General features: G+C 45.0%; 1 protein-coding gene across 1 annotated transcript in view; it reads right to left on the bottom strand.

The window, feature by feature from the left end:
* Positions 1-13,938, bottom strand: part of LOC135056863 (DBH-like monooxygenase protein 2) — a 404,570-nt gene that overhangs the window by 354,508 nt on the left and 36,124 nt on the right. The window contains exons 3-5 of the mRNA XM_063962536.1: positions 3,487-3,642; positions 1,217-1,300; positions 792-959 (exon numbers count right to left, since the gene is read on the bottom strand). Of these exons, the coding sequence (XP_063818606.1) occupies positions 792-959; positions 1,217-1,300; positions 3,487-3,642 (408 nt within the window). The remainder of the gene's footprint in view (positions 1-791; positions 960-1,216; positions 1,301-3,486; positions 3,643-13,938) is intronic.

The following is a 13,938-nucleotide window of genomic DNA, read 5'->3' as shown; positions in this document are numbered from 1 at the left end:
GCCACCGTCCAGCTCCCCCCACCGCCATCCAGCTCCACCCGCCACCATCACCTCCCCCCGCAACCACTGTCAGCGGCAGGACAGGACGCTGGGTACGGCAGATTTGGCCCTCCATTGAATAGCCCTTGTCGGATCCATTCTGACAAATGCATGTCGGAATATATCCGACACTTATTGAATACACCCCTATGTGTCACCCAAAATGTTATAACTCACAATACTCCTTTTTGGATAACTTAAATTCATGATATAAAACAAACAACCAGGAAAATCTGGTCGAGGTTAATCAAACTGTTTGTTGTATTCGAAAGAATGTGGTAAATTTGTTGACCTGAATAAACTTAAGGCGATGTGGGTGCCTCATTTTATATTTTTAAATTATGGAAACCCATTATGAAGTTCAACTTTCCCTCCGCTATTCCTTGTGTAACCAAGCAAATTAATTTTAAGACCATTGAGGAAATGTAGTTGCCCAATGTTTTAAAGGGGCAATCATTTAAATGGCAAACCCAACCTGGTTTTGCCTTTTAAACGAGAGCCCCTTTAAACCATCTGGCAGGCTCGCCAGGAACTCACCGATGCCTGCAAGTCTCAGGCTGTTATATTTCTCCCCATACAGTATGTCTACATATGCAGGTAAGTTAGGGGCACCAGGGTATTAATATCTTGAAAAAGATAACATTCTAAGTTACAGATTTGTACTGGCAAAACAAAGATGGTTCTGGGGAACCATGACATTTGGCAGCCTGAGTCATTTAGGACACTCAGAAACATATTATTATTCCACTCACCTCTCCACCTACTGCCGTACCAAACATGGAATTCATACACTTTGGGTATCTGAGGTCACCTCCGTAGCAATCTCCAATCTCTGATGTAAAGTGTAAGGAGCTGTCACAACCGTATACTAGGATGTGATGTACTATGTCTGCAGCATCCGGATCGATAATGGGCTCATACTGCATTGGGAACCAAAAAAATTATACATACTGTAGACCGGGTTAATGCTGGACCTGATAGAGGGGGGTGGAAATTGCATAGAAATTGACAGGGATAGTGTGGAAATCAAACAATAAAAAAAAGAGGCAGGACATGCAAGAAAATGAGAATATAGGAAGTGCATGCCATGACAGATTGGTGCAGTGATATAAAGACATACAATAATAATTATTATTATTATCATTATTATTCTTGGCAGGGGGAGGGGGGGGCTTACCCGTATAATATGATGTTTTCTAGATAACTTGGGCATGGGAAGGAATGTACACGCATAGGTCGTATCTTGATCTGGAATAAGAAACTAGTAGGGAAAATGAATGAAGGACATATCAAGAACATATAATGCTAAAAACTTGAATTCATGTAAACCATTTGGTTGTTTTGTATAACTTTCTCCATGATGATTTGGCAGAAGGCAAATATACTTTCACTCTCTCTTCTCTACCATGGCTTGTAATCTTTCTCTCTACTGGGTATCTTTCCATTCTTTTTCAAGCATTCTGTTCTTTATTGCAATAAAAATCACCATAATCCCATTCCACCCCAGTCTTCTTCAGAGATTGCCTTATATTGCTCCTATCATTACCTTACTTATTTCAGTCAGTCAGACTGACAGTTCTAACACTCCCCAGAGGTGGTCCATGACTTGATCACTGCTACATCTAATTGGCAGTACACAATTCTTACTTCTGTTGATAATGCTGCTGCAATAGACAACCCCTTACTGTCCATACAAATGCAGTATTTCCTAGGTCTTCTGACAGAATTCTGTTCTGTCCTCACATTTTGTGTCGTCTGTGTTGGTCCAATGTACTACATTGTCTTTTTGTAATTTCATCTTGGATGTACACATGTCACATCAAGCTCAATCTGGGCTAATAACTCTTCCATCGGTCACAATAGTAATAAGGATAACACACATATCTCATACAAGTCACTTTAATCTATGAATTTATAAACCCCTTCATAGCAGAGATGTGCAGTTTGGTTCTCCAGAAATCAGAATCCTCCTGAATTTTGTGGATCTGAACCGAACCAAAACCCAGTCCACATCTGAGAAGATCTGATCCAAACTGAGTCCTGGTTCAGATCCTCTCACAGTTCAGAAATCATATTTTAAATCTGGAATTCGGGTTTTGGGTTGCAAAAATTACATGATTTTAACTTTTTTTTTTTTATAGATTTGTTATCGATTTTTAATAACTGTTATATTGTTATTATTGATTTTAAACCAAAATCTAAATCTGAGCAAAACACTTTAGGGTCATTTTGAAAACCCAACACAAAGATTAATTCAGACCCAAAACAAAAACACAGGGGTCAGCGCACATCTCTATTTTATAGGGAGATGTATCAAGTCTTGGAGAGAAATAGGAATGCACCACGGTTTGAGATATTACTACTGCGGTGTGAGCAGATGGCGGGAGACATTTTGGGGCTCTGACAGTGTAAAAAGTGTCAAGCTCCAGGTGCCTTCAGTGGGAAGTTTGTTAGGAGGAGAGCAGAGTTCAGATGGTGCTTACTGGAGGCAGCAGGGACTGAGAGATCTGGTGCAGAGCAATGTGGTGAGTCACTGATAGGGGTGGTAATGTTGTGAAGGCAGCTACCTATCACCAGTAAAAGGGTGGATCGGAGGCAGGGAAACCACCAGTTGGAGGCGCTGCTGAGATTTGAACTAAAGATCTCCTGTTAACCTAACAAGAGATCTTGAGTTTGAGGGCCTAATGCAGACTGGATCGCTGCAGCAGCAGTGATTGAAGTCTGAATCCCTATGTGCACCTTGGGTGCCCAATGAGATGCTAAGAGCATCTCAGGGCTGTGATCACCTCTGCCTGATTGACAGGCAGAGGCGGTCACGGGGTGGAAAGGGGCGTCGTCCCCCCATGTCTGAAAAACTGATCGTAGATGTGCTAAATTTAGCACATCTACAATCAGATCTGAATTACCCCCCGAGTCTCAGCAGTGCCTCCACAATCATCTTGAAGTGCGTCAAGCTCTGAGCATAGTGTGTCTCTTGTCCTTTGGGCCACATTTCACACCTGCCTCTAACTCTACATAAGCCCATTATTGCTCACAGCCTTAATGCATTTCCCTGTTTGTACAGTACAGTGCAGGGACATCTAGGAATAAATGCGAGGAGCAATTTTCAAATCTGCAAGGAGATTACTGTGGGTGAGTCTGGGCGTCATTGAAATTACACAGACTGCACTGTATGAATACTGTATGAATACCATGTTGATGGAACCTGTATAAGAGGAATCCCTATTCTTTCTCTATCACTACTCTGCACCCTGTAGAACAGGCCTGGCCAACCTGTGGCTCTCCAGCTGTTGTAAAACTACAAGTCCCATCATGCCTTGCCACAGTTTTGCTATTAGGGAATGCTAAAACTGTGGCAGGGCATGCTGGGATGTGTAGTTTCACTACATCTGGAGAGCCACAGGTTGGCCAGGCCTGCTGTAGAATGATGAATATTTTCTTACTCACGTCATTCAGTTTGAAGTCGTAGGAGATCATTACATCAGGAAATATAATTTCTTGCAGTATTTCCATGAAATAGATGGATTTCTTGAATATATGGTCCTCAGATAACTGGAACCCATTGTCTTCCCCATAAATGACAATCACCCTCACCGTGTTATTCTAGGGACAAACACATGCACAAGTCTTTTACAGCCAGCCCTTTATCTCCTTATAGAACACCAGGTAAATACTTCTACATGACTTTATGCATTAATCAGAAACAAATCATGGTAATTACAGATTTATAGTTTAGAAATATTCTTTAGAATGCAGTCTTTTCATTTTCTAGGAACCAGAACCTTTTAGAGGTGTTTTATGACCTTAATGAGCTCAGGACAAAACAATAGATATATATTTTTAGCTTTTTACTTTCATATCCAGTGTTTCAAATAATATTAAGCAAAGGCGTCTTCCCTTTTGGTAAACAGGAGTTTAGGCTTGGATTAAAGCTTCAGCGACTGTTATATTTCGGGCTAGAACTTGAGGTAAGTCATGCTTTAGAATTTGGCTTAATTGTTATTAATTATATAGTCAGTAGTTTACATTCAAGCATACCCTCAGAACCACGCCCCGTCTGTCCCAGCTACCCAGAGCCAGACCTAGGCATAGGCAAACTAGGCAAATGCCCAGGGCATTTGATATGCCTTGGCACATGTTGCATATCACTTTAATCAGCAGAAGCTGTTTGTGCATCCTACCCACATAGTAATGCAAATAAGATGCATTGTCGTCAAAAAAAGTGCCGAACGCTAGCAGAGCTGCCAGCTGACTCATGCCAGGCATCTCCTGCTGCATGGCATCTGTAGCCAAGCAGAGGCAGAGGTCACAGTGTTAGCGGCCATGTGAGTGCTGTGTACGGGTGGGTTGGTTGTGCAGTAGTATTCAACATGTGTAAGTGGCATTATGTGTATAATAAATGCATTAATAAAGGTTGGGATAATGTGTAAGGGGCATTATGTGTATATTAAGGACATTAACATTGTGTGTCATACTGTATGTGTAAGGGGCATTACTGTGTGGTATTGTGTATAAATGCATTATTAATGTGTGGCATTATGTGTATAAGGTACTCTACTGTGTGGCGTAACAAATAGAAATGGCACTACTGTGTGGTCTAATGTAAATAAAGAGCAATATGGTGTGGTGAAATATGAATAAGGAGAAATTCAGTGTGATATAATGTGAATAAGAGGCATAACTGTGAGAAATAACGTATATAAGGTAAAGTGTTACTACTGTGTGATGTAACGTGAAGAAGGGACACTATCACATAATAAAATGTGAATAAAGTTGCACTACTGTGTGACATAATTTGAATTGGGGTTACTATTGTGTGGCCATGCTCCGTCCCAGCAAGAACACACCCCTTTTTGAGCTGTGCGCTGAATGTGTGCAGTGTTCCTATTTAAAATATAGGGGGTAGGAGCACCAAAATGATCGGGGAAGGGAGGGAGGTACCAGGCAAAATCTTGCCTAGGGCATCATATTGGTCAGGGCCGGCTCTGCAGCTGCCCCTCCCCATCCATCTTATTAACTCTGACTATATTTCCCCATGTATCTGTATTTAAAGTCATAACCCTCATCAGATCCTCCCCTGGTCACCCTATTTCCTCCCGCCTCATCAGGTACATCTCTCCTTTTGCCTGTTCCCATCTTGCGAACCTCCTCAATCTCTCCCTCACATCAGGCACTGACCACTGTCCCTCATCAGGGAATGTCTCCCATTCTTAAAAAACCTACACTTGATCCTAACACTCTTTCCAATCAAACTCCTTGAGCGTATTGTCTACAACTGCCTTACCGCCTTGCTTTCCTCCCAATGCCTGCTTGACACATTTCAGTCTGGCTTTATCCTCTCCACTCCACTGAAAATGCCCCAGAAAATTCAGCAATAACCTCCTTGCTGCCAAATCTAAGAGTCACTACTCTCTGCTCATTACCCTCAATCTCTCTGCTGCTGCTTTTGACACTGTAGACCGCCCTCTCCACCTGCAAATCCTTCACTAGCTTGGGCTGTATGATAATGTCCTCTCCTGGCTGTCCTACTACCACTCTGACTGTTATTTATCTATCTCCTCACATGACTCTACTTCCACTAACTGTAGGTGTCCCACAAGATTGTGTTTTTGGACCTTTCCTAGTCTCCCTTTATATGTCCTCTTTAGGTGAGCTCATTAGCTCTTTGGCCTCCAATATCATCTCTATTTTGATGATACTGTTATGCACACCAGTGCCTGCAGGAAAGTACTGGTGTCAGAACTGTTATGCACTCCAGTGTCTGCAGGAATGTACTGGTGTTTGAGCTGTTATGCAAAACAGATGGACTCACAGACAAACTGGGGGATATGACATAACGTACACAGAAGGTGATAGGGTAACAAAATACACACAAAGTGAACAGAGAAGCCCAGAGGCTAAGGAACTGGGTATCTCCCTTGTATTAGAACTGCTCAGATGGAAAAGCAAGATGTTGTGTTTTAATACGTAGAGAACCCGAAATGCTGTTGCTAAGGGCAACAGCAAAACCCTAAAGGGTTACCAACGGGTGTGGCAGTAAACTCCTTGGTCAGAGATGGAATGATAGACACAAGGAGAATCTCCACAATCCTAATTCTCACTTGCAGTGCACAGGTTTTAGCTTACTGCCACTAAACTGACCCCTGACACCTAGCACAGTGAGACAGGATTAGACAGGCAAGTCTTAGAATACAGCTGCAAACTTGCTAAGTTCACAGAGTAGTAACAGAACCCCAGCAAGCTAAACGACTGACTCCAGTCTTACTGCTAGGTCTGGATTGGCAGGGTGTAATACCAAATCCCCAGGCCTATTTGCAGTAAGCAACAAACAAATACAAAGCTACACAGTACTGGCTAACTTTCATGAACTGACTAACCAATAAAGATTCAGCAGCATCTGCTTACCCTGAAAAGAGGCCTTATAAAGCAGGTGCTGTCCACGCCCCACTCAGACCTCACAGACTGTGAGCACAAAAACCAGCACCGGATCCCCTGCCGTGCACAGAGCCTATAACCACTGCACAGCAAAAGAACCGAACCGGAGTATCAGCTGCGCTCAGGTTACTCCACTAGCACTTGTCTCCCGATTGCCATGACGACGTGGCAGCACAGGGCAGGAGACCCTAACAGTACCCCCCCTTTGACGAGGGGTCAAAGAACCCCTACCACCGTGTTTATCGGGGAACTGCGAGAAGAAAGAGCGTATCAGTCTGGGGGCATGAAGATCACAACTGCGCACCCACGACCGCTCCTCCAGGCCATACCCCTTCCAGTGCACCAAAAATGACAGCCGACCCCGAACCACCTTGGAGTCAAGAATCCTTTCAACAACAAACTCCCTCTGGCCACGTATCAGAAGAGGGGAAGGTCTTCCACTGGAAGAAGGATTACTAATCGCCCGTTTTAAAAGAGAACAATGAAATGTTTTATTGATACCCAAAGAACGGGGCAGATCTAACTGAAATGCCACCGGATTGATAACCCTGGTGATCTTATAAGGGCCGATGAACCGGGGCCCTAACTTATGAGATGGCTGTCTCAACTTCAAATTCTTGGTAGACAACCAGACGAAGTCTCCTAATTTGAAGCTGCAGGGTCTTTTCCGCTTATCAAAAACCCTTTTGGTCACTAATGACACAGACACAAGGGCTTTCTTCACTTTCCGCCAAATACCTCTAAGGACCGAAACCACAGAGGAACCACCAGGCGTGGAGTCCAGGGGGTCAAAAGAATTGGCCTTAGGATGATGCCCATACACACAAAGGAAGGGAGAGATCCCTGTAGCAGAGTGAGCCGCGTTGTTATAGGCAAACTCCGCCATGGACAGATGAGCAACCCAGTCAGTCTGACACTTGGAGACATAACACCTGAGGAACTGCTCCAAGGACTGGTTCACCCTTTCAGTCTGCCCATTAGACTGCGGATGGTAGCCTGACGACAAGCTGACAGAAATCTGGAGATCGGAACAAAATGCCCTCCAGAATTTGGCCACAAACTGGGATCCGCGGTCAGAGACCACATCAAGTGGCAACCCGTGGAGACGCACAACATGCAGCATAAATAATTCAGACAGGCGTCTGGCTGATGGCAGCCCAACCAGTGGAACGAAGTGCGCCATCTTCGAAAACCTGTCAACGACAACCCAGATGGCTGTCATCCCCGAGGATTTGGGCAAGTCCACCACAAAATCCATTGAAATGTGGGTCCATGGCTTAGATGGGATAGAGAGTGGATGTAATGGGCCAACAGGAACCCCTCTAGGAGTCTTATTTCGGGCACAGATGTCACATGCCCGAACCCACTGATCCACATCCTTAGCCACCGAGGGCCACCACACCGCCCTAGATAGCAACTCCCGAGTTCTGGCAATACCCGGGTGACCTGCCGACTTCTTGGCATGGAATTCCAGGAACACTCGCTGTCTTAACCTAGGAGGCACAAACAAAAGACCTACCGGAAGGTCTGGAGGAGCCTGCTCCTGTGGTCTAAGGACTAATGATAAGAGGTCCTGGGTAATGCCCACTTTAATACATGATGGGGAAACAATGGGCAACGGCTCCTCGGTGGTCTCCTGGATTGGAGCAAAACTCCGCGAGAGCGCATCAGCCTTGATGTTTTTTGACCCAGGGCGATATGTTATCAAAAAATTAAAGCGAGCAAAAAACAAAGCCCATCGTGCCTGCCTGGCATTGAGACGCTTCGCTGACTCTAAATATGCCAGATTCTTATGGTCAGTGAGAATTCAGACCACAAACTTAGCCCCCTCAAGCCAGTGTCTCCACTCCTCGAGTGCATCCTTAATAGCCAACAATTCCCGGTTATCCACGTCATAATTCATCTCGGCAGGCAAAATTTACGGGAAAAGTAAGCACAGGGATGAAGGCGATTATCAGACACTCCCATCTGAGAAAGCACTGCCCCAATACCCATCTCAGAGGCATCCATCTCCACCACAAAAGGACGCTCTGGATCTGGGTGTCGCAGCACCTTGGCCGAAACAAATGCCCTTTTGAGACGGGCAAAAGCCGCTTTAGCCTCACAAGACCAGTGAGCAACATCCGCCCCTTTCTTAGTGAGTGCCACCAAGGGCGCCACTATAGACGAAAATCCAGCGATAAATCGTCTATAAAAATTCGCAAAGCCCAGGAAACGCTGAAGCGCCTTCAAACTAGTGGGCTGCACCCAATCCAGGACTGCCTGTACCTTGGAACCCTCCATTTGGAAACCTTCTGGGGAGATAATATATCCTAGAAATGCGATTTGCTGATCTTCAAATTCGCACTTCTCCAGCTTCGCCCCAAGCCGGTGGTCTCTGAGTTTCTGGAGGACTAAGCGTACATGCTTCCGATGTTCCTCCAGGGAATGGGAGAAGATTAGGATGTCATCTAAGTATACAACTAAGAATCTATCCAAATATTCCCTGAGCACATCATTCATGAAATCCTGGAAGACTGCCGGGGCATTACAGAGCCCAAAAGGCATCACCAAATATTCATAATGCCCTGAGTGGGTATTAAAGGCAGTCTTCCATTCATCCCCCTCTCTTATTCGGATTAGATTGTACGCACCGCGTAGGTCAATCTTAGAAAAAATGGTGGCAGTACGAAGCTGGTCAAACAAGACCGAAATGAGAGGCAGTGGGTATGAGTTTTTAATCGTGATACGGTTCAATTCCCTGAAGTCGATGCAGGGTCGCAACGAACCGTCCTTTTTACCCACGAAGAAGAACCCCGACCCAACTGGAGACTGTGAAGGTCTGATAAATCCCTTAGCCAAGTTCTCCTGAATGTACTCTGCCATAGCCTGAGTCTCAGGACGTGACAGGGAGTACAATCTGCTCTTGGGAAGCTTAGCATTTGGCAACAAATCAATGGCACAGTCATAGGGGCGATGGGGAGGTAGTACCTCTGCAACTTTTTTGGAGAACACGTCCGCAAAATCTGCATAACACCCTGGCAATCCTGGCAAACTTAGCTGCGAGAGCCTGACTGGAAGGCTCAAGCAACTCCTGAAACAATCAGTACCCCAACTAAGAATCTCCCCAGAGACCCAGTCAAATTGAGGATTGTGGGCCCTTAACCAGGGTAACCCCAACACCAATGGGGCAAAAGTACAGACAGTCACATAAAAGGACAATTTTTCAGAGTGTGTGGCTCCAATAAACAAAGAAATCTGGCTAGTGCAAGAGGTAATTTTACCTTGGGATAATGGTTCCCCGTTTAACCCACAAATCTCAATTTCCGATGCCAAGGGTACTAAGGGAACAGAGTGTTTCAGGGCGAATTGGCGGTCCATAAAAACCCCGTCGGCCCCACTGTCCACAAAGGCCTCAGTCTTGAAAGTTTGACCGAGGATCTTCAAGGTCACCGGAATGATAAAAGTCTTCTTGGGAAATTCTGACTTCTGGCCTGACAGGATATTTCCCATCACCCTCAGGCCCTGAAGTTTTCCGGCTTTTCTGGGCATGATACTACCACATGACCTTTATTCCCACAGTACAAACACAACCCCTGCTGTCTCCTCCGCGTCTTCTCACGCGAGGAGAGGCGGGTAGCCCCAATCTGCATAGGCTCCTCAGAAAATTCCTCAGAGTCTGAGGTTCCCTTGGGAAGGAAGGAAATCTCAGTCTCCCTTTCAAGCCTACGCTCTCTCAGCCGTCTATCCACCCGGATGGATAACTGCATGAGCTGATCCAAGCTATCAGGCAAGGGATATTGTACCAGTTGGTCCTTTATCTGGTTAGAAAGACCTCTTCGGTACTGGTGTCTCAGGGCTGGGTCATTCCACTGGGTATCATGGGCCAACCTCCGAAACTCCGTACAGTAAACCTCAACTGGCCTTCGCCCTTGCTTAAGGATCGAAATCTGAGCCTCGGCTGAGGCCGTCTTGTCAGGGTCATCATACAACATGCCCAGTGCCGTAAAAAAAGCATCAACACTTTTAAGCGACGGACAGTCAGGCTGCAACCCATATGCCCAGACCTGTGGGTCTCCTTGTAGCAAGGAAATCACTATGCCCACCCGCTGAATCTCCGACCCAGAAGACTGAGGCCTAAGCCGGAAGTATAGCTTGCAGCTCTCCTTGAAACAAAAGAACTGCGAGCGATCTCCAGAAAAACAATCCGGGAGATTTACTTTCGGCTCCTTAACCCCTGCAGGTGCTGCTGCTGCGGGAGCTCCGCCAGCAGCCTGGGAGGTGTGCATTTTAATGGACAAATCATTAAATTGTCGAGTCAGGACCTGCACCTGATCGACCACCTGTTGCAACGTATTTTGAGGGGTATGCTCCATATTCCCACAAAATTTCAACAGGAGTATTAGGCTGCTGAATATGTTATGCACACCAGTGCCTGCAGGAAAGTACTGGTGTCAGAACTGTTATGCACTCCAGTGTCTGCAGGAATGTACTGGTGTTTGAGCTGTTATGCAAAACAGATGGACTCACAGACAAACTGGGGGATATGACATAACGTACACAGAAGGTGATAGGGTAACAAAATACACACAAAGTGAACAGAGAAGCCCAGAGGCTAAGGAACTGGGTATCTCCCTTGTATTAGAACTGCTCAGATGGAAAAGCAAGATGTTGTGTTTTAATACGTAGAGAACCCGAAATGCTGTTGCTAAGGGCAACAGCAAAACCCTAAAGGGTTACCAACGGGTGTGGCAGTAAACTCCTTGGTCAGAGATGGAATGATAGACACAAGGAGAATCTCCACAATCCTAATTCTCACTTGCAGTGCACAGGTTTTAGCTTACTGCCACTAAACTGACCCCTGACACCTAGCACAGTGAGACAGGATTAGACAGGCAAGTCTTAGAATACAGCCGCAAACTTGCTAAGTTCACAGAGTAGTAACAGAACCCCAGCAAGCTAAACGACTGACTCCAGTCTTACTGCTAGGTCTGGATTGGCAGGGTGTAATACCAAATCCCCAGGCCTATTTGCAGTAAGCAACAAACAAATACAAAGCTACACAGTACTGGCTAACTTTCATGAACTGACTAACCAACAAAGATTCAGCAGCATCTGCTTACCCTGAAAAGAGGCCTTATAAAGCAGGTGCTGTCCACGCCCCACTCAGACCTCACAGACTGTGAGCACAAAAACCAGCACCGGATCCCCTGCCGTGCACAGAGCCTATAACCACTGCACAGCAAAAGACCCGAACCGGAGTATCAGCTGCGCTCAGGTTACTCCACTAGCACTTGTCTCCCGATTGCCATGACGACGTGGCAGCACAGGGCAGGAGACCCTAACAGATACTCATATCTATATTTTCACCCCTGACCTCTCCCCTCTCTCCACACTCATAACTTCAACTGTCTCTCTGCTACCTCTTCCTGGATGTCTCAATGCTTTCTTAAACTAATCACGTCTAAAACTGATCTGATCATCTTCCCACCCTCCCACATAACTTCACCTCCCAAAACGTAATTATCTATTGATGGCACAACTATGGCCTCTAGCCCCCAAGTGTGCTGTCTTGGAGTTACCCATGACTCCTTTCTCTCATTCAAGCCACACATTCAGTACCTATTGCAGTCCTGCCATTTTAACCTCAAATATATTTCCAGGATCATACCCTCTTACCCTGGATGCTACTAAGAACCTTGTCCACTCACTGGTCATCTTTAGAGTGGACCTCTGTAATCTCCCCTTCTGAGGGTCTATCAGTGCGAGTAGTACAGGTGAGCATAGGGTAGGTGTGAGCCTGTTCAAGTTGAGTAATATAGGTGTGAGTACGGTAGGTGTGAGGGTTTACCAGTGTGAGCAATTTAGGTAAGAGTTGGGTAAGTGTGAGGGTGTATCACTGTTAGTAATACAGAGGGAGTGGTGTGAGGGTGTAACATAGTAACATAGTATCCGAGGTTGAAAACAGACAATTGTCCATCGAGTTCAACCTATTTGTGGGATCCTATGCATGATGATTTAACTAAAATTTCTGACTGATGCTGCTGTCAGCCGTTGCATTTTATCCCTATTTATAGTAATTATAATGCATGACAATGCACCATACCCCTGGATATCCTTATCCATTATGAATTTATCTAACCCATTCTTAAAGGTTTTGACAGATTCCGCCATTACAACTCCCTCGGGCAGGGAATTCCAAACACGTATTGTCCTTACCGTGAAAAAGCCTTTACGCCGTATTGTGCGGAATCTACTCTCCTCTAACCTGAGCTAGTGTCCACGAGTCCTCTGTGTTGATCTAACCAAAAACAGGTCCCGCGCAAGCTCTGTGTATTGTCCCCTTATATATTTGTAGATGTTGATCATATCCCCTCTTAGTCTCCACTTTTCCAATGTAAACATGCCTAGTCTTTCAAGCCTTTCCTTGTATTCCATCGTCTCCATGCCCTTAATTAGTTTGGTCGCCCTCCTCTGTACCTTTTCAAGCTCCAGGATATCCTTTTTGTAGTACGGTGCCCAGAATTGTACACAGTATTCAAGGTGTGGCCTCACTAGTGATTTATATAACGGGAGTATAATACTCTCGTCCCTAGCATCAATACCCCGTTTTATGCATGCTAATATCTTATTAGCCTTCTTTGCTGCAGTCCTACTTTGGGTACTACTGCTTAGCTTGCTATCTATGAGGACACCTAAGTCCTTTTCCAGTACAGAATCCCCTAATTTTACCCCATTTAGTAGGTAGGTATAATTTTTGTTCTTGTTACCACAGTGCATTACCTTACACTTGTCTGTGTTGAAGCGCATTCTCCATTTGGCGGCCCATGCTTCTAATTTAACTAAGTCGTGCTGAAGAGACTCGGCATCCTTCTCTGTATTTATAGCCTTACACAATTTGGTATCATCTGCAAAAATTGACACCATGCTCTCTAGACCTTCTGTTAGGTCGTTAATGAAAATATTGAACAATAGCGGTCCTAATACTGAGCCTTGCGGCACACCACTTAGCACTTCAGTCCAAGTTGAAAAAGATCCATTAACCACAACGCGCTGCTCCCTATTATCTAACCAGTTTTTGACCCAAGTGCATATTGTGCTTCCTAACCCTGATTCTTGTAGCTTGTAGATAAGTCTCATGTGTGGTACAGTATCGAACGCTTTGGCAAAGTCTAAAAAGATTACATCCACGTCTTTACCCTGATCTAGGTTTGCGCTTACTGTTTCATAAAAGCCAAGTAAGTTGGTTTGACAGGATCTGTCCTTCATAAACCCATGTTGATTCCTTTTAATGACCTTATTGGTTTCAAGGAACTTCTGAATACTATCTCTTAGAATACCTTCCAATACTTCCCCCACTATAGATGTAAGACTAACTGGTCTATAATTACCTGGTTCAGCTTTACTTCCCTTTTTGAATATAGGCACTACTTCCGCTATACGCCAGTCTTTGGGAACCATACCTGATATAACTGGATACTTAAA

This window comes from Pseudophryne corroboree, chromosome 3 (genome assembly GCF_028390025.1).
Source record: "Pseudophryne corroboree isolate aPseCor3 chromosome 3, aPseCor3.hap2, whole genome shotgun sequence".
Classification (NCBI taxonomy): Eukaryota; Metazoa; Chordata; class Amphibia; order Anura; family Myobatrachidae; genus Pseudophryne; species Pseudophryne corroboree.
Note: the sequence above shows the minus strand (reverse complement) of the source record. Positions and strands in the feature narration are given on the sequence as shown.